The 22,702-nt window shown below is 37.3% G+C and overlaps 1 protein-coding gene across 3 annotated transcripts in view; it reads right to left on the minus strand.

Annotated features, from left to right (window-relative positions):
• The window catches only part of ADAM10 (ADAM metallopeptidase domain 10), a 120,205-nt gene that overhangs the window by 46,781 nt on the left and 50,722 nt on the right, over window positions 1-22,702 (minus strand). For all 3 annotated transcript variants that reach the window (XM_024568482.2, XM_053927527.2, XM_045201189.3), the window contains one exon: window positions 2,623-2,723. In XM_024568482.2, coding sequence (XP_024424250.2) covers window positions 2,623-2,723 — 101 coding nt within the window. The remainder of the gene's footprint in view (window positions 1-2,622; window positions 2,724-22,702) is intronic.

Raw genomic sequence — 22,702 nt, forward strand, 5'->3', positions numbered from 1 at the left:
TTTTATTGTACTTTATTCACGTTTACCCACACTGTCTTCTACAGTAATTAATTTGTTCTAAAGCCTATATTAAATATTTCAATTTAGATGTACTTTTCAGTTCTGTAACTTACATTTAGTTCTTTCTTATAATTTCCATTCTCTCCTGTTTGTTTTCATGTTTTTCTGTTAGTCTTTGAACATATTTATAATTGTTGTTTTAAAGTCCTGTGCTAATAGCTGGTGGTTTTTCTCCTGATTATGGATCACATTTTTCAACTTATCATCTAGTAATGTTTTGTGAATGCTGGGCATTGTGAATATTATATTACTGAGCATCTGCATTCTGCGTACCCTTTTAACAAGTACTACTGAACTTTGTTCTGACAGGCAGCTAATTTACCTGAAAGTCACCTTGATCCTTTTGAGGTTTGGTTTTTCAGCTTAGTTAGGGCAAGTCTCCTATAGCCTTTAACTCTAGGGTAAAGTCAGCCTATTCCTAAAATGGCTTGGGATCTGTAACAAATGTGTTTTCTAATAGTACATTGATTCCACAGTAGTTTTTCTTTCCCTGGTATTTTCCTCATAGAATTTCACCCTGTGCATGTATAGCTTAGTATTCATCTAAGACTCAAGGAAACCCTTGTGCAGAAACCTGGATCTTTTTCTCAGTATAGCTATCTCCTCTCATATTCTGCCTCCTTGAACTATGACCTGTTTCTTCAACTCAGCAAGATTGTCGTACACTTCCTGCTCTTCCTGAAATGCCCTCCTTATGCAATACCTGAAATTTTTCCTCCAGTCCAAAAAGTCAGGGAAATCAGAGATATCTCTCTCTCCTCTCTCAAGAATCACCATCCTACATTGCCTGTTTCCAATGTTTGAAAACAACTGTTTTACATATTTTGTTTTCTACTTGATTTCTGCAAGAAAGATACCTGGATACCAGTTACTCAATCACAACTGGAATGGGAACCATTTACTTTTACTACTAAGAGTTTCAGTTTTCATTTTAGACATTTAATACTTTAATCCATCTGGAGTTTTGTTTTAAATATGGTAAGAAGTAGAGATCCAACTTCACCCTTTTCCAAATGGATAAACATTTTTTTCTGGCTCCATTTATTCAATCATCTCTAATATTCCTCACTGATTTGAGATCCCAACTCTACCATATAACAAAGTTTCATATATGTATGGGTCTCTTCCTGAGCACTCAATTTTACTCCTCTGGTTAACTTGTTCATTCCTACGCCAATATCACACTCACAATTGCTATAACATGTTTTTGATACATTCTAGGGAAAATCCCTCTTTCCTGTTCATCACCTTTATTTTTATTTTTTTACAATGCAGAATTTTTATATTTAGAATGAGCCAGCTGGACTCTGTTTAGAAGATCCCATTTTGTTGATAACATCCAAAGCATGACAGTCAGGAGCAAGTTGAACATATGCCATCTTCTCTCCATCACACCTAATCACAGAGCTTCTTCATAGCCTTTTTGATCTGGTGCTGTTGGCCTTGACATCCACAATGAATGCAAGTGTATTGTTGTCTTCTATCTTCTTAATGGCTGACTCAGCAGTCAGAGGAAACTTGATGATGGCATAGTGGTTCAAGCACTTTCTCCTGGGGGCGCTCTTTCGAGGATATTTAGGCTGCCTTGGGAGTCGCAGTGTCTTTGGTCATCAGAAGGTGCATGATATGAGGATCTCCTTTTTTTGTGGCTGTGAAAGCCTTTCAGCATTTTCTTTGCCTTCGAAGCCTTTACTTTGGCTTTGGCTTTGGGAAGGGCAGGGGCTTCCTTCTTCTCTCTTGGCACCACCTTTGTGAAAAGGCTTGCACATCACCTTTAGATAGGCCCTACTTCTTCTAAGTGTTTTACCATAATTTTTTTTTTCATTTTAAACTTGTGCTTTAAGTAACTATAAACCTATACCTATAACAGGAAAAAAGAATAAAAGTATAATCAAATGGTGAAAAATCTTACAATTAAAATATCAACAGCACTGAGATTATTATTAGGGTGTCTAATGATCTCAGTTTGCTTAAACACACACAACTCTCAGTGTTAAACTGGGAAGCCCCAGGCAAACATGGGGGAGTTGGTCAGTTTAATTTTTATACTAATACAAATACTTACATTTATAGAAAACACAAGTTCAGACTGAATGTTTTTTTTAATTTTGATAAAATATGTAAGACTGGGTATGTTTTGGACATGCAGTGTAATGTTTGAGTCACAGATTTGTATTCAAATCTCAGCAACATGTCTTTATTATAGGCAAGTTAACTGGCCTCTCTGAGCATTAAAAAGTACCAGTATTTCTCCACAGTGTGGTAAATCTTCCAGAAATTCTAGAACATATATTTTTTAAGTTTTTTAAAAATTGATTTGAGAGAGAGAGAGGAAGAGGAAGAGAGAAACAATGATTTGTTTTTCCACTTATTGATGCATTCATTGGTTGTCTCTTTTATGTGCCCTGACTGGGGATTGAACCTGCAACCTTGGTACATCAGACGACGCTCTAACCAACTGAACTACCTGGCCAGGGTTAGAACATACATTTTTTAATGCAGAAAACACATGCCCAAGTTCATTTCCATTTCTTAAATGCAAGCTACTTTTAAAACCCTTACCTGTGTTACTTCCTCTACACCAGTCATCTGATACTTCCTCATCCTTTCAAATACTGAGTGATCTGCACAGCCCCCCTGTGGACCATATTTATGGGGATAGTCTAAAACACAGAGAAGAAATAACATTACTGTCACATTTCTAATTACCTTATAAATGAAAATTTAACTGTCTTAAGTAATATAGGAAAGGAATTATGCTGACATTCTAATTTTCAAACCTGGTAGGTTCCTAAGTTCCCTCTCAAGAAAACATCACTGGCCTCTAGAACTTTATCATATAGATGGTTTGTGAATTCTAAAAAAGAACAATAATCATGATTTATTCTGAGTTTAACTTTCCCAACCCATCCCACTTTGGACCTACAGAACAACTTAATACTACAATTGACTTCATTTTGTAATTTAAAATTTTCCCCTCAAACACATTAAATTCCTATGTCGCAAAGTACAAAGCCACCTCAATCTGAACTACAGTTAGGCTAATATAATGTTATAATTGGCTTGAATTTCTTCCATGAATACCAACTGGCCTCAGAAAAGTGACCTAGAAACACGCTTCCTAGTACAGTAAAAGCAGACAGTTTAAATTTATTCAATATGTAAGTCAAGCAAATGCTTTATAAACCAAAAACTATTTTACAACCCTTTTTCTTCCCTTACAATTAAACAATGATTATTTATCCTTAATTGAATTGGTTCTATCTCCAGATAGCTGTTCCATTTAGTTTAGTCATTTAAAAGTTTACTCCACTCTCCCAAAGTTCACATACTTCCCCATTGTTAAGGTCGTTCTTAGTTCATGAACATATTTTATAATTCAATCTAGTAACCATAATTAGGAGAACTGTCAAAATAAAATGTCAAGACATGGGTGGGAGGGGAAGCACTGAAAATCCCTAAGTAGCTTATAGATGTAATCCACAGAATTATAATTAGGAACACTGCAAGTAGTTTCTTAATAAAAACCTAGAACCTAAAGTGGACTCTAGTAACCTCTCTCATTGAAAATACGAATTAAATACTACAATAAAAATCTAAACAGCAGATAGACGTTATGGACAACCTACCTAGAGTGACATAACAGTTCTGAACTAAACTTTTAAATTAATTTTTATCAGGGGTCAAGACTGCAACAGCTGTAAAATTCTAACCAATACATGTAAAAGAAATGATAGACTTAAAAGTTACCATTTTACAAACCCATATGTCTTAGTTAATGTAGGCCAGGATCATCAATGGGTGCAAAAACCACTGAGTAAAAGATGTGAGGTAACAGGATATTCATAGTCTCTGAAAGTATTCTTCCAGATTGCTTAATAATTACAGGGAAAAAAGACTGCTTCAGATCCAAACAATATAGTGATTACCACTTCATTTACCAAGTGGGCAAATGAAGCATTACCAATACTAGGACAACTTGATATTATGCGCCTTCTCTTGTGATGCAGGTAAGAAACACTGAGCTTCACCTGTGCAATATTCTTACCAAAATATGTTAACTCAATCTAAACACAAATAAACAATCAGGCAAACTGAGAATATGGGACATTCTTTAAGTCACTGACCTAGACATGTGACAGAAAGGCAATGTAATTATAAAACAGAAAAAGTTGACGACTGGGGGGTTGGGGAGTCTGGAAGTTAAGACACTAAAAGAGACATGATAAACAAATGCAAAAAAAGATTTTAGAACTGGAGAAATTTTATTATAGACTATATAATAAATGATTGTTAATGTTCATTTTTTAGAGGTGAAACGCTATTATAGTTATTAGGAAAATGTACATATTCTTAGGAGATATGTGCTGAAGTATTTAGCAGTGATTCTTCATGTTGTCTGCAGCCTACTTTCAAATGGTTCCCCAAAAGAGTGTGTTGGGGGAGGTGTGCACAATGTTAAAAAATGGTAAATCTGGGAGAAGAATGTATGTGTTCCTTGTACAATTATTTCAACATTTTTTTAAGATTGAAATTTTCAAAAATAAATCAGAACTAAAAGACTGAAGTATCAGTAGAACAAGCTCAAATGATTTTGAAATGGAAAAGTAACAAAGGAAGTGATGAACTAGGACAAAAAACTAATATTTATTACTTTATCATTTTAAAAACTAGCTTTAGCAAAGTGAAAATATAATACCATCCAACATATGTTTAATAAGAATCTACCACAAAGGCTAGAAAGTTTTACAGTGTAATATACCAAGGTTTTCCATTCTCACCATTTAGTAGATTTGGAGTACTACACCACAATTGTCTTCTGCTACTATAATTTCAACCTGAAAATGCCCCAATGAGTCTTGCCCAAATTCTTAATGGAACCTAGCTTGCCTGAACCACCAACTAAAGTTACTCCATGTCAAGAACACAACGTAAAGGCATACTCAGAGACAAGTGTACATACACACCTAAGTTCTTTATTCAGTGAATGGACTTTAGAGCTCTTGGAATTTTCCTACTCATTTTAATTATCATATAAAGTCAAGTTCATAGTTTGATATTATTTATACCTCCATTACTTTGTGCTATTTCAGCCAATATTGGGATAGTCCAGTATCCAGCAACTAAAAATGTGGCCTGATTCTCTGGCTAGTTTTTCCTTAAATCATGGATGAGAAAATAATTTACCTATTTCTTACAAGATAACAAGGTAAATGAGGAGGAATCCTTCAGCTGACTCTGGCAACAACTAGCAGACAAGTAAAAAATGCTCTGAGTACTGATATACAAATTATTTTGACATAGGAAATGGATAATACTAAATAATGTATTTTCAAAAACTTATTTTAATTTCTGTTACAATGTGATAAGCAACTAACTTATGATTCAATTAGTATGTTCTTTTTTTCCTTTATGGATCAGTTTGTGATGTCTTAATTTAGATTGTTTATTAAGATAATAGTTAATAATCTATTTTACCATTTACTTTAGGCTAATTTAACTTCAATGAAATAAACGTGCATTTTAACATTTGATGGAATTCTTAGAGTTGAATTAGACCTCTCCCAATACATAAAAAGAGCTATTTTAAACTACAGTTCAAATTTATCATAAAGCTTCATAAAAATATCTAATAACCTCCATACCCAACCTGCTGTCTCTCACACTTGAATGTGAGCAGACACAAGAGCATGGACATCAACAGCCCCACTCCCAAATAAAAAACTATTTAACTTAGTCTTTCAAAGGAAAAGCCCCGTGATTTAAAATCATTACAGCCTATTTTCAGATGACTTCCCCTAAACGTCTACCATACCTGGTCTCCCCATCCCACATGCCTCACCACTACAAAATATTGTTTTAAAAAAGTGTATGGGGCTAGGAAATAATCTGTTTACCAAAATATACAACCTTCCCCAAAACCCTTCCTATTAGTTTATCAATCATGTAACCAGTTTAAAAAAAAAAGTTTTTAAATATTAGGAGATTTTAATTGAAAAAACAATTCTACTCTTGGCACAGTTTGATAATCATTGACCAAACAGGTTCCTCGCTATCATGAGTACTAACCTAGACTAAATTTCTCAGCCTCCCATCCAGGCTAGGTTTGACATAACCTAGTACTAGCTGCAGAAATGTGAGCAGTAGAGAAGAGACCCAGCCAGGGTCCTTACCTGCTCTTTTCCCTTCCGAATGGCTGGTAGGAAAGAACTGGAAACAGAATTATGTACAGTATAGCACAAAATAAAGTAGCCTGAACTCCTACTCACTTATTGAAGAAAAGCTGCCTGGTAAGGAATACTCACATTAAACTGTTACATAGTAAGGAATGAGCTTTTAGTACATTTTGTCATTGAATTTGGGGGCTGTTTGGTACTCAAGTTAGCAGTACCTTAATACATGGTGAAAAGTTTTGTCAAGAACAGAACTTATATCTGCTCTCCACTAGCTTATTTGGCAATTTTTTTTATCACAGACAATAGTAAAATATTCTTGGTCTAGCATATCAGAAATTCTTTAGTGGTGTTCATATTTGTTATAGTTTTCTAAATGTTTTCATTTATTAACTAGCTTTCACTCATTCTAAGATAAAACTTTTGCCAAAAAATCAGTCACATAGTTAAGTTGAAGACAGATACAGTACAGTAATTAACTCCATTTTTAAACTGAACACAGAAGCTTGTCAACTCTACAGTATTCATATTAAATATATTGCATGCTTCAAGAAATAAATACTATTATCATTTTCAAAGTTTTTCAAAAAAGGATTTACTCAAATCAAGATTTTCACTTTCAGAAGCAAAAAGCTGTGAGATTCATTAGCAATCTAGTTTAGGTCCACCATATAAGTCAGTTGATATGCCTGATTTTATTCAAATTTGAGATATAGCAAAGCTCATATTCTAATCATAAGAGAAATCAGGACTTAACTTTATTCAAAGTACATTATAAAATATATTTTGAATCTGCTCCTACACAAGCACAAAAGACCTGCTACCAAGTATTTCTAAGAGAATTTTATGGCTTCCAAACCTTGTACACAGCATTTAACTGAACCTCTTAACTAAATTCAAGAACAACGAAAATATCCCTATCTCAAACAACTTAACATCACTTTCTTTAATGTAATAAGGGAAGCCTAAGAAGAGTATACATGTCTGACTTATATATAATCAGCAATCCCTATTATATAGTATCCCAATAAAATATACTTTCCAGATATTAATAATACTAAACACATTGACACTGTATCAATACATTGGTACTAATGCTGGGCATTTGAACATGTCAGGGAGGAACATTTTCTTCTCTACCCTTCTAGGTTCTTCTGGCTGGTACAAGAATTAAATTGACATGAGACAGACTGATTAACAGGAGAAAATCAAATTTAATTTTGTACACACAGGAAGTCCCTAGGAATATGAGGCCCAGAGGGCAACAAGGTAACTTAAGTTTATATGACATTCTGAGCTAAGGAGAAGAGAGGAGGGGTCTGGGACTTCAAAGGGGAAGAAGACATTCACAGAGAGGTAAAAGAACGAATATTTGCTATGCCTTGCAGAGACTAAGGGACACAAAGAAGAATGTGTACAAGTAGGCCTTGCCCTGACTGGTGTGGCTCAGATGCTTTGGCGACGACCTGCAAAGCGATGGATGGGTCACCAGTTCAATTTCTGGTCAAGGGCACATACCTGGGTCGCAGGGCAAGAGGCAACTGATGGATGTTTCTCTCACATCAATGTTTCTTTCCCTGTCTTTCTCCCTCCCTCCCCCCCTCTCTAAAAATAAATAAATAAAATCTAAAAAACAAAATACAAACAGGCCTTGTTAAGTTTCCCCCAGGCCACCACACCTTTTCCAAATTCTTTGTAGTTTATCTCTGGTAATAGCTCCCTTTCCTGGAATAAGCCCCCTATTTAACTTCTTTTAAGCACTTCAGGGGGAAGTCAAAAGAAAAATTTATTAAATTTTTGTTTCTTAAAAATAATCAGTCTAAAATAATCCACAGGCCAAAGAGACACATTTGGGGTGGCAAATTTTACTCCACTAAAAACATTAAGATTAGGGTAATCAAGCAAGCAGTGTCTTAATGGGTATCTAATCTACTTGATAAAATGCATTAAGTTGATGTATTTACATATACATATATAAGCATACATAAAACTGATAAATACATAATGTGTGGATTTCTTTCTACCGCTCCTCCAACACAATCAGATGGCAAACAAGTACCAGTGTAATACAACACTATCTACAGACTAGTATGAGCAGGAACTGAAAGGACGCCAGCAGAAACTTAAGAACAGAACCACAATCTAGCAGGCCATCACTTCCCAAGGTAAAAGGATGGCCCAGATTCAATGACAAGGTTTCCTGCCCCTATCCCACCTCCAATAGGTTGCATTTGGCTGGAATCAAGAAGAGAGTACCTATGTTTCACAAAAAACACCTCTTCTGACCCATGTTCTGGCTTGGGGAAAGAGAATCCTCCTGTAGCATTCTTAACCTCCATCAGGAGGACTCCAGCAGAAACCAAGCAGGAACCCCAGAACACTTCCTGTCTTAGAAGACACTCCCCTGCTCCTCACTTAACTAAACACTCGCAGCTATTTACCACTGTCCGCCTTGGGACCATTACGACTATCTCACTGTGACTGGCTTTCAGAAGCATGAGACAATGTCCAGGGGTGTCCAACCTTTTGGCGTCTCTGGGTCATACTAAAAGAAGAGTTGTCTTGGGCCACACATTAAATAAACAAACACTAACAAAAACAAAAAATCTCATAATGTTTTAAGTAAATTTACGATTTTGTGTTGGGCTATATTCATAGCCACCCTGGGCTGCATGTGGCCTGCGAGTTGGACACCCCTGGCACTGTACCAACTTACCGTAGGTATTTGCTGCCCCCCAAGTTACTACTTCCCTCTGTGTTCTTATTTTTAGCTCCTAACTGATCGTCACTCTTTCTGACATTACCCTTCATCTTAGTGATTACAAGATTCACATTGATGATCCTTCCAATACACTCATATCACCTTTTCTCTGATAGTCTTCTCCTACTTCAACTTCTCACTTGCATGGTCATACCTGACAGGTTTTGAAGCTGTCATTACTGAAACCCCTTATAACCTCAACTTCTAAATCATACTTTCTTCCCACCACTTTTCTGTTTAGAACATTCCCTCTAGACCCCAACAACCCTTTCACACCACTAAGACCCTTCCATCTACTTTCACTCAAAAATCATAATCTGTAACCTCGAGAAGCTCATTAATGCCACCTGGCAATGATACTATATTTTTCAGAGCCCATTCTCAATCCCATTTACCTAATTAACCACTTGCAGTCCTTACTTTGCCACATTAGTAGAGGCAGTAAAATTGACCATTATAGCTGAAACTATGCAAAGTGATCTCAGTAATCAATGGGGAAAATTAAAATTGTTCCATGACAAAATTAAAATTTTAAATTTTAAATTTTAAGTTTATTAAAATACTAAAATTCTCTTATACTGCTTTTAAATAAACAGGTAAATGAAAAATAATAAAACTATATAGTCCAATGTAACTAAGATATTAGAAACATCAAGAATTTGAATATTTAAAAAAAATCAGAGTGTTTTATTTCTTTGCAAATTGTATTTTATTTATCATAAATTAAAGACACATATTCCTTCTGAAAGCTTGATATTTAGGTAAAAATATTTACCTAATTATTTCCAAAGCAACAAAGCAATATTTATATATGCATCAAATTCTGTCAGCACAAAATTCTCCCAATTTAAAAAAAAGAAAAGACCATGTATAAAATTTTTCCTATATACTTTAAAAACTTCTGTGAAAGAGCCTATTTTCCTTGGTCGCCACATTAACTGTAAAAATGAACAATGACATTTTCCCTCTAAAAATACTTAAAATATCCCTATTTCTAGAAAAAGCCTTTGTTCAACTAATGAATAAGCCCTCATTGAGCCGCTAAATCATAGGATGCACTGTAGTTCCCCTGAAAAGGCCAAACAGCATATTCTTTCCCAAAGAATGAGTCATTGGTGTAGAATAGTCAGCCTATTTTAAAACAAAGACCAGCTTTAAATCTATTGCCTTTCTTCCATTTCCTCTGCATGCCAACCTCTTGCTTTTGTTTTGTTGTAGGAGGTACAAATATAAATAATACATATATTGTGATACCGGCCTCAAGCAGGAAATAGCTCTAGTTAACTCTCAATTATCAACTCCAGGAAAGGGGAACATTTACAGTTCATATTATCTGCTCAACAGAACCATGCATAGAACACCTACATCTCACTCCATACTAACTACAGTAGCCCTTGCATCCTCACTGATCCTAGCAAGGCATCCCTCCTTCTCTGTAATAGGAAGGTTAAGAATTTGATTGCAAAGTCCAAGGCCATGCTTATGAGATGACTCTCTAACAGTCAAAACTTGGTGTAATCACTCCAATGATATGCTATGAATAACCAAATTCAGTAAAATAATCCAACTTTTATTATATTAATCAAATTTAAAATAGAGTGACTACAAACAAATAATGCACAAAAAAGCTGTTTTGTTAATATCTGGAGGTAGGTGGGTGGGGTCCTTGCCCATGAACACATCATTTACTCCCAAAGTTGCCAAAAATCAACATGGATTCACTGAAGGAGAGTAAAAGAAAGGTGTTTTTCTTTTTTCTTTTTTATGAGACATGATGAATTTGAAAGTGTTAAAAACAAGACAACAGGCCCAAAATTGAGTCATTTATGCTAGCCCCACATTACCAAAGCCAGACTTGACTTAATGGCAGTTTAAGCTTCTCCCAGAAACAGAATCTTAAACCCGTCAATCAGGAATCACCTGTTCAACACCAGTGAGGTAATCTGCACACCAGACCACTGCCATCCCCTAGAGGAAAGTGACCTACCACAACCTATCACTCTTTGCTAGTATAACTTCCTTGTTCTCAGCTCCTTTCTTTCTAAAATTTCTTCATTTTGTAACAGTTCCTTGGAGTTCCTTTCTATCTGCTGAATGAGATGCTGCATAATTCATGAATTGTTGAATGAAGTTCTTAGGAATTTTAAAATTTACTCAGTTGAATTTTGCTTTTTAACACAGCAGGTAGAGTGGACCCTCAATGTCTTCCCCCTTCTAATTCCAGGGGATAGGAGTCCCTTTCTCCCTAGTACCCCTTCCCCATCCTCCTTGCCAAGTCTCCCTTTGGGAAGGGTGAGGAGAGACCATAAGAAGAGGGGCAAAGTACGACTGTCCCAGGAAGGAGAGGAAGCTGAAGATGGCCCCATGTTCCACATGCACTCATAACACTGATATCCCAAGAACAGACATGGAGAGTGAGGCCAGGCACATCCTCCACCACCCCTGGTTTTCAATAAGAGTTAGTGTTGGAAGACAGTAAGAACATGGACATCAAGTTAGGAGAAAAAATGTTGCTCTTTTATTCTGATCAATTAAAAATAGTATCACTAGCCCTGGTTGGTGTAGCTCAGTGGATTGAGCAGGGCCTGTGAAGCAAAGGGTCAGTGGTTCATTTCCCAGTCAGAGCACATGCCTGGGTTGCGGGCCAGGTCCCTAGTGGGGGACACATGAGAGGCAACCACACATTGATGTTCTCTCCCTCTCTTTCTCCCTACCTTTCCGTCTCTCTAAAAATAAATAAATAAAATCTTTACAAAGTGAAGATCTTAAAAAAATAGTAAATTAAAAAAAGTAAAAAATAGAATCACTAGACTCTCAAGTGTATTAGGACAGAAACCTTTGTCCTGTTTAACACTTCAACCACAGTATCTAAAAATGTCTTGACTTCCAGTCAAGGTGGTGGCATAGGTAAACACAGCTCACCTCCTTGCACAACCACATCAAAATTACAACTAAAATATAGAACAAAGATCAATCAGAATCATTAGAAATCAAGTTGAATAGAAGTCTGGCAACTATATATATACAATTAAAGAAACCACACCCATCCACACCAGCAGGAGTGGCAGGCCACGGGATGGGGTAGTCCCACATCCATGTGTGGTGGATAAAAATTCAGCAGGGATACCTCCAGAGCAAAGAATCCCAGCCCTACACTAGGCCCCACAGCTCAGGATTTCAGTGCCAGGAAGATAAGTCCTCGTGTTTTCTGGCTTCAAAAACCAGTGGGGATTGAGTCAATGGAAGAAACTTTTGGAGTCCCAAGCAGTTCCTATTAAAGAACCCACACAAGGACTTACTCAGACTCACTCCCCGAGCTCCAGCACCAAGGTAGCAGCTTGAAAGGCACCAGTGGCATACAGGGAGAAACTGAAGTATCTGGCATCAAGGTGAGAGGTGAGGGACAGCTTTCTGCCAAAAAGTCATGCAGAGGCCATGGTCCCATTTCTGAACTCTCCTCCAATAGATCCAAACAACAGCAAGCTGATGTCATACCTGATACTCCATCAACCTGGCTAACACTGTTTGCCCTGCTGTGCAGATCCACAAAGACTCTATCCCACCAAAGGGTTCACCCCAGCTGCTTTACAAATGAATGATGGGTCTTGACTCATAATTCACAACATCCTGATTACTCTCTAACAAGCAACAGCTGGCCTTAGTAAGCCCCCAACCCACAGCCCCTGTACATCTTGCTAAGTGGCCCCAGGCCCAGCACTAGCAGCAACCGGCCTAGATTCCAGCTTAGTTTTGCCTGGGAATCTTCAACAGCATAAAAAAGGACCAGACAGAAATGAAGATTACACTGACTGAAATTAATAATTTACAGGAAATCAACAGTAGAGTAGATGAAGACAGGAATCAAATCAGCAATTTGGAATATAAGCAAGCAAAAACTACGTACTCAGAACAGCAAAGAGAAAAAAAGAATCCAAAACAGTGAGGATACTGTAAGGAGCCTCTGAAACAATGTCAACCGTTCCAACATTCGCATCATAGCAATGCCAGAAGTAGAAGAGAAAGAGCAAGTAGTGGGAAATCTATTTGAAAAAATAATTAAAGAAAAATTCCATAATTTTGTTTAGGAAATAGACATGAAAGTCCAGGAAGAACAGATAGTCCCAAACAAGATGAATGCAAAGAGGCCCACTCCAAGACAAATCAGAATTAAAATGCCAAAGGTTAAAGATAAAGAGAATCGTAAAAGCAGCACGAGAAAAGCAGTTAGTTACCTACAAGGGAGTTAGCAGAAGACTATCAGCTGATTTCTCAACAGAAACTTTGCAGGCCAGAAGGAAATGCCAAGAAAGATTCAAAGTCATGAAAAGCAAGGCCCAGACTTCCTGTCAAGACAGAGGCATAGGTAGACACGCTTCACCTCCTTGCGCAACCAGAGAGAATTACAACTACTTTTCAAAACAAATAACCACCAGAATAGTTAGAAAATCAAGCTGTATGGAAATCCAACAAGCAAAGATTTAAAGAAGCCACTTTCATCCAGATGGGTAGGAGGGGTGAAATCTCAGAGATGGGAGGAGAGGTGCAGAGGGGTGATGGCAGTGGCGGGCCTGGCAGAGGTGGTCCCACATTCATGTGTAGTGGATAAAAATTGAGAAGGATACCTTGGGAGTGAGTGATCCCAGCCCAAGGCCAGACCACACAGCCCAGGGTTCCAGCGCCAGGAAGATAAACCTACATAACTTCTGGCTGTAAAAACCACTGGGGGTTGGGGAGGCAGAATAAACTGCTAGATATCCAGGAGAGTTCGTTTAGCAGGCCCACATGGGTTTAGAATGAGGTAGGTGCAAACCCACCTACTCTGGGATTTACCACCATGGCAACAACTAGAAGGGTGCTAGTCGCATACAGGAAGTGGGTGAACTGAGTGCTAATGTGGCGAGAGCCACCAAACCTCCAGAAGCCAGGCAGCAGCACTGTCCGCCCTCATAGCTCTCCTTCCACACAAAACCACGAAGTAGTGAAGGGGGAGTCCCTGCCCTAGTGATTACCTAAGGCCCTGATCCACAAAATTTACAAGTGCCTTTTACAGTGAGTCAAAGCAGCTCTACCTAATACACAGAAACAACACATTGAGTACAGCAAAAACATAAGGGAAGAAAGGATAAAGAGAGAATCGTAAAAGCAGAGAGTTACCTACAAAGGAGATCCCGTAAGACTATCAAAAGAAGATTTCTCTCTTTTGCAGGCAAGAAGGGACTGGCAAGAAGTATTGAAAGTGATGAAAAGCAAGGACCTACAATCTAGATTATTCTATCCAGCAAAGGAATGTCAAGAGTATCATAGGAAATGGAGAAGCCAAAGAACTTATATGCATGACCCATGGACATGAACTAAGGGGAAGGATTGCTGGATGGAAGAGGGGTACCGGGCAAAGTGGGAAAAACTGGGACAACTGGACAACTGTAATAGCATAATTAATAATTTTTTTTAAGAGAGAAAAGGAGGGACCTACAGCCAAGATTGCTCTAACCAGCAAATCTATCATTTAGAACTGAAAGACAGATAAAGAGCTTCCCAGATGAGAAAAAACTAAATGAGTTCATCACCACCAAATCATTGTATGAAATGGTAAAGGGACTTACCTAAGAAAAAGACCAAAACTAGGAACAATAAAATGGCAATAAATACATATTTACCAACAATTGAATCTAAACAAACTAAGCAAAGAAGAACAGCAACAGAATCATGGATATGGAGAATGTTTATGATTGCCACATGGGAAGGAGGTATATGAGAATGGGTGAAGAGGTGAGGGGATTAAGAAGTACAAATAGGTACTTACAGAATAGCCATGGGGATGTAAAGTACAGTACAAGAAATGAAGTACCAAAAAACACTCTATGCATGATCCATCAACATGCACAATGGTGTGGGGATTGCCTGAGAGGGTGGGTGATGCTGAGTGGAAGGGGACAAAGGGGCAAAAATTGGGACAACTGTAATAGCATAATCAAATCAAATACAATTTTTAAAAAGGTCTTGGAGAGATTAAGCCCTCTAACAATGTTAATAAATTAAATCGTTAAACCTGTAAAAATGAAACTTGTAATGAAAACTTGTAATACACTGATTTAGAATGACCATTATTTCCATTTATTCGATTTGAAACTATATACAGCTAATACACAGAAAATGAGTGGTTCCAAGCCAGATACCAGTTTACTTTGTTTTCATAAGTTCTCAGCTGTTGCGGCTAACATGAAGTACTGTTGCGGCCAGAGTAATAGCTATCTTTCTTGTACCATCACAGATTCTTATCTCCAGCAGTCAAAAGTCTACACCCAATCTTCAAAGTTCAAGTCAAATGCCAAGTGCCCTGGGAAGTCTTCCTAAACATCTCTAACACTCCCAGCGTGTGTACCACCATCCTCAGTGCTTTGGTGACATTTACGTTACAGCACTATCAGTCTATTACTGACTTAGAATTCCCCTGAAGGTTTTTTTAGTCTTAATCCTTGCTGCATATTCGCAAGTCAATAAGCACTCGTTTAATTTTTCAATCAGCAGCTGGTTTCCATGCCTCTTTTCAATGTTCATCCATTAACCAACCAACCTATAAACGGCTGACTCCCAATAATCTTTTAGCCTTCATTCTACCTATAAAACCAGGACCTGTCTCCCATTTTAAATTGTTTCTACAGGAAAGTGTGTTCTAAATCCCGACTTTACAGATTGACCATAAAATAGGGCATGTTCAAAATGAATGCGTGTATGCACATAAATTTCCTAACTATATGTCAATGGAATTCTCAATTGCCTTAATTTTTTACAAAAAAAATAATGGTAAGGCAAAACTATTACTTACCAAATGTCACTGATACAAGAAAAATGACACAGAGTATATATCCTGAAAGAGCATACAATTTGCCAAGTATTCAATCTCCCTGTAATATCCACAGTACATTAAATATTGGCTGAATTTAATTTATTCAACCAGCCAACAGATGAATTCCTTCCATGCCTCTTTTCGAACATCAGTCATATGACCAATGACATGTAAACTATTGGATTAAAACACAGGGAGGACTCACCAACAGATAAACAGCAGTAAAGAGAGGACACTCTGAAGTGAGGGGAGAGACGGGTTCTAAATTATAACAGAACAGTATTTTGAAGGGTGAGTATGGTTTTAGGAGACAGTACCAACATAGAACATTCTTTCTGCTCTCTTGCTCCCACAAGGCTCATCTTCAATTTCCAAAATGCCCCCTTCTCTGGAGCTTAGGTATTAGGCCAAGATATTAAAGTCATTACTATATTTTTCATCCCCTTGCCTCTTTCCAAAATGTATCTTCTTTAAACAATCAATAGCTATGATGTAACATCAAAAACTTTATAGTCATTGTTTGTAACAACCCAAAACTGTTAACAATCCAAATATCCATCAACAGGGAGAATGCAAAAACAGATTGTTACCAATACAATGGAGTATTACTCAACAATAAAAAGGAATACACTATTAAAACACAGAATTACATAAATGGATCTCAAAATAATTGTGCTAAATTAAAGAATCCAGATTTTTAAAAAATACATACTGTATAATTGCATTTACATAAAATTCGAGAAAATGCAAATTAACCTGGAGATCAGTGCCTGAGCAAAGAGGGGTTGGGAAGAAGAGGAGGAGGACACTGAGCAGGAGGAAGCTTTTGGGGATAATGGGTACACACATTATGTTGATTATGGTCATAGTATCGCAGTTATATAAACGTATCAAAAATTATTAAATTGTATACTTTATAAATAAACAGTTCACTGTGTCAATTTTTCCTCAATAAAGCTGTTTTAACCAGACAATCAAACACAATGATTAAAACCTGTTTTTTTCTTAAAGGGACTTTTCTGCAGAGCAACCAGAGAAATATGCCTAAACACTGTATATCATATTATTTTTATCATATCTTCTTTTTACTTATTTTTTTAATCATTTTTTATTCTTCAGTTACAGTTAGCATTCAATATTACATTAGTTTCAGGTGTACACTGCAGCAATTAAACATCATATAACTTACTAAGTGTTCATCATGATAAATCTTGTACCCATCTGACACCATACATGGTTATTCAATTATTGACTATGTTCCCTATGTTGTACTTGACATTCCAATGATTATTCTGTAACTACCAATTTGTACTTCCTAATCCCTTCACCTTTTTCATCCATCCCTGCAACCACCTCCCATCTAGCAATTATCAAAATTTTTTCTGTATCTATGAGTCTGTTCCTCTTCTGCTTATTCATTTATTTTGTTTTTTAGAGTCAATTGTTAATAGCTATGTATTTCTTGCTATTTATTGCTCATATTTTTTATCTTTTCTTCTTCTTTTTAAAGGAGATTTTTTAACATTTCATGTAATACTGATTTGGTGTGATTAACTCCTTTAGCTTTTTCTTGTCTGGCAAACTCTTTAAATGTCCTTTGATTATAAGTGATAGCTTTGCTGGGTAATCTTGGTTGTTGGTATTTGTTTTTCATCACTTTGACTATTTCTTGTCAATTCCTTCTGGCCTGCAAAGTTTCTGTTGAGAAGTCAGCTGACAGGCTTATGGGAACTCTCTTGGAGGTAGCTAACTGCTTTTCTCTTGCTGCTTTAAGACTCTTTGTCTTTATCCTTGTGCAATTTAATCATGATGTGTCTTGGGGTGAGCCTTTGGGTTCATCTTGTTTAGGATTCTCTGCATTTCCTGGACTAATGTCTATTTCCTTCACCAAGTTAGGAAAGTCTTCTGTCAGTATTTTTTTAAATAGGTTTTCAATTTTTTGCCCTCTCTCTCTTCTCCTTCTGGCACCCCATGATGAGAATGTTGGTATGATGCGAATGTTGGTAGAATAAGGAACCAGAGGCTCCTTATACTATCCTCCTTGTTTTGGAATGTTTTTTCTTTTTGTTGTTCTGAGTGGCTATTTTTGCTTCCTTATATTCCAAATTGCTGATTTGACTCTTGGCTTTATCTACTCTACTATTGATTTCCTGTAAATTATTCTTCATTTCAGTCAGTATATCCTTCCTTTCTGACCAGCCCTTTTTTATGCGGTTGAAGTTCTCAATAAGTTCGTTAAGTATCCTTTTAACCAGTGTTTTGAAATCTGCATCTAGTAGATTGCTTGTCCCCATTTTGTTTAGTTCTTTTTCTACAGTTTTGTTGTTTTCATTTGGAACACATTACTTTGCTTCCTCTTTTTGGCAGCCTTCCAGCAACTGTTTCTATGTATTAGGAAGAGCTGCTATATCTCCCATGCTTGGTAGCTTGGCCTAATGTAATAGGTGTCCTGTAGGGTCCACTGGCACAGCCTCCCCATTTGCCCAAGTTGGGTACTCCAGGTACAGCCTCGGCATGGGCTGTGTACATCCTCTTGTAGTTGAGCCTTGATTGCTACTAGCATACCAATTGGAGAGGTGTAACTCCTGGCAATCAACTCTAAGGACTGGCTGCAACCACCATGGAGGATTAGCTTTGAAGGGGCCCATGCCACAGAGCAGGACTTAATAAAACAGGGCTCTGGTGCCTACTGAGTCCACCTCTTGATTGTGTGGAGGTGGTCATGGTTGTGCTTTGACATGGTCTGAAGCTGACCACCATTTGTGCTGGCTCTGGGGCAACCCAGAAGGTGCAGGCCAAGGTCAGCCATCACCTGTGTTCTTCCTGGAACCCTCCAGCATGAGCTACAAAGCAATCTGCAGCTGGCTGCTCCTTGTGCTGGGCTTGGAGGTTCCCAGGAAAGTCACACTGAGAACCAAAGCCAATTGCTTATGGAAATTATCTATCTAATCTCCAAATTTACATTTCAATAACCAATCAGATACCACAATACCTCTTTAGAAGCAGCTCTTTGAGGGTTCCCAAGTCCTGCACCAATGTCCTTTGATTTTAACCAGCCCTTAACCTAGTCTTTTCTAACTTAGCAAAAAAGCACTGTAGTGGAAGCCAGGAGACATGGATCTTTGTCATGACCAAGTTACACAAGTTGTTCGGTACTCTTTAGGCTTCAGATTCCACCATCTTTAAACTTAGGGTTTTCAAGTAATTCTACTGCTTTTTGCAATATTAAAAGTATAGATTTCACTACATCAATCTTCTGGTTCACTCTAACCAACTGTGTGCCATAAAGTTTGCTAACTAGAAAAGATGAAAAAAACAATATCCCCTCCCCCCCAAAATGCCCTTATTTGCTGACTAGGCCTGATGAAGAAACAACAGCCCCAAAAGAAAATTGTTATTTTTAAAATGCATATGGTTGTGAAGTTTTAATTTAAAACTTTCCAATTCATTCTTCTTACTAAAAAATCAAATGCCTACAAAGTTTTTTCCAAATCCTCAAACAATGACATGGCAGTAGATGGAAACTATGCTTAAAACTGCATCTTTAATGCAATATCCAGAGTTGGGGAGAAAGAATAATTTTCCCTCTACCTTTCTAAATTATTTTGGTTGGATTAACAATCAAATTAACACAAGAGAGATTTAACAGGAGTGCCCTGCTAATCCAAGCTTGCTGGGCTTTTCTATAACACACAAACATGAAAATAAACTTGAAATAAAAAGAATAAACCCAAATATTCTTCTTCTGCAGCTTCATATATTAATGAAATATTTTGTAATTCAAAGATGGAATATTTTAATGTAAGTAAAGCATGGAAAAATTACTTAGATCTTTGCCTTCTCAGAGAATAGTACACAAAAGGGTGCAAGGGTACACTATTTATGATTAATGAGTCCAGGCAATCATATGTCAGTCACTCCGGAAAGCTGTCCTAAAATTAATGTGTGTCCTAAATTAGTAAGATTAACAGCATAGTTTATGAGGGCAATATTTTCCCGTTTCTTTAAAATAAACTATGCCAAAGAGCAGAAGATTAAGTGGTATTCTTACCTTGTCATAACAATTCACAATTCTATGTCCTAGGAGAAAGTGCTTTTTACTCCCTAAGTACAGAATTGAACAAGTGGGGATTTTAAGCTAATAACCTAACTGGGTATCAAAGTGCCTAAGGAAGTTATTAAATATTGTCACTGAAAATTGTCTCTATGTTCCGGCACAGCCTCAGAAGCCATTTGTTTAAGTTCTCTAGAATAGCAATATCCTCTTCCATAGTGGTTTCACACATTTACACCTACAGTTGTAAAAACAGTATTAAGAGGAGGGTAGCCTAACTCTCATTAGAACTCCCATCCAAGGTTGGTGTGTTTTACTTCTGCTGAAAATACCGTATTTTGCCGTGTATAATGCACCCCTGTATATAATGCACACCCACGTTTTTGGCCCAAACTTTCAGGAAAAAATAATCTTTCATGATGCTCAGCATCACTAGCCATCAGAGAGATGCAAATTAAAACCACAATGAGGTACCATCTCACACCAGTCAGAGTGGCCAACATAAACAAATCCACAAACAAATGTTGGAGAAGATGCGGAGAAAAGGGAACCCTAGTGCACTGTTGGTGGGAATGCAGACTGGTGAGGCCACTGTGGAAAACAATATGGAATTTCCTCAGAAAACTAAAAATGGAACTGCCCTTTGACCCAGCAATTCCGCTGCTGGGATTATACCCTAAGAACCCTGAAACACCAATCCAAAAGAACATGTGCACCCCAATATTCATAGCAGCACAATTTACAATAGCCAAGTACTGGAAGCAACCGAAGTGCCCATCAGCAAACGGGTGGATCCAAAAACTATGGTATATTTACACAATGGAATTCTACGCAGCAGAGAGAAAGAAGGAGCTTATACCCTTTGCAACAGCATGGATGGAACTGGAGAGCATTATGCTAAGTGAAATAAGCCAGGCGGTGAGGGACAAATGCCATATGATCTCACCTTTAACTGGAACATAATCAACAAAAGAAAAAAGCAAACAAAATATAACCAGAGACATTGAAATTAAGAACAATCTAAGAATAGCCAGGGCAGGGGGGTGGGGGGGTGGGGACAGTGGAAAGAGGGGATTACAGGAACTACTATAAAGGACACATGGACAAAACCAAGGGGGAGGGTGGAGGTGGGGGAGAGAGGTGGGTTCAGCTGGGGTGGGGTGGAGGGATGGGGAGAAAAGGCATACAACTGTAATTGAATAACAATAAAAATTTTTTTAAAAAAAGAAGTTACATAGTAAAAAAAAAATAATAATCTTTCATTTTAATATTGAATTCAAGCTTTTATTTATTTATAATTAGATACTTGTTTCTTCTACTGTAAAGAAATTTTAGCATTTATTTTTAAACATATTATGGTACAAGAAATTTTTTTCAAAAAATTTTATGTAACAAATAATTACAAAACACAAGAACAGGGACAAGTATTTCAGGCACTACCCATGTATAATGCACATCCTTATTTTTCCTTCAAAACTTTGGGCAAAAATGTGTGCATAGTACATAGCAAAACACAGTAACATATATACAGACAGACACCAAATACACTCAGACATTAATACACAGTGATCTAAACAATCATGCTACTTTAGTTGTGAAAAAAAATTATTGGCACTTAAGCAAATTATATGAAAACAGTAATATACAATGTCTGTCAGGAAAGTATCCAGGCATGTAAAATGGAGACATTTATTGAAGAAGATACACGATACAAGAAACACTGTACATAGGACAATGATGCCTCAGTCCCCTTCAAAGTAGGCACCTTGGGACCTCACACAGTTCTCCCAATCACCACCAGCTGCCCTGTTGTATTATCCTAATTCTCATGACAGTCTCAAATCTCTTCCCTTCCCAAGGCGATTTTAGTTTTGGGAAAAGCCAGAAGTCACAGGGCACCAAATGTGGGTTGTAGGGAGGGCTGAGTCACCTGGGTGATTTGATGTTTTGCAAAAAATCTCTGCATAAGACGTGATGCATGAGTGGGCACATTGTGATAAAGTTGCCAATCACCAGTTGCCCATAGCTGCGCCCTTCTGAATCATCTGAATAGTCTCCACAGAGGAACGTTCAAGCTTAACGCACAATCTGGTGCAGATTCTTTGCTCTCCTTGCTCAGTCATTTTGAATTGGATGGCCACACTGTACACAGGCTCACTCAATGGCATTTACATCCCCCACTGACTAGTACAGTGAAGTCATCATTGTTCACACATATACATTCCAGTCAGCTCTCCTTGGCTGCCAGGTTACATCAATGTCATTCAAACCATTCTCATTATATTAACAATGGCTGTACTTTTTACAGGCAGACCTCATACATTAAAGAGACAACCTGTACCTTTAAATTAGTTGTAAAATAAACACCTATTGCTAAATATATTGAAAGAATTTGGCTTAAAACAGCAATAGATACAAATGTGTGATTTTAGGGAGGCTTACGCATTTCAGAAAGGTCCCATAAACCCGTGGAAACATGCCAATGTGAATTTATAGCTTTCTTTCATAAGTGAAGCATAAGAGCACAGGTTAAAAATATGAGAACCACAATCAAGTGACATTAGTGTTATAAGCCTTAGTTTCCTCGCGTATAAAGTAGAGACAATAAGTGTGCCTATACCTCATAGGGTTATTGTGAAGATTAAAGATTCAAGAACTATATCTAGTGCCAGGTACACATTAAATAGTAACAGCTACTCTTACTACTATTATTACTATTAGAACTTAGATATTCTACACAGAGAGGTTGAAGAGTCAATTAAAAGTAACTTCATCCTCTAGAGGGGAAGACAAACTACAGCCGGCTG

This window comes from Desmodus rotundus, chromosome 7 (assembly GCF_022682495.2).
Source record: "Desmodus rotundus isolate HL8 chromosome 7, HLdesRot8A.1, whole genome shotgun sequence".
Taxonomy (NCBI): domain Eukaryota; kingdom Metazoa; phylum Chordata; class Mammalia; order Chiroptera; family Phyllostomidae; genus Desmodus; species Desmodus rotundus.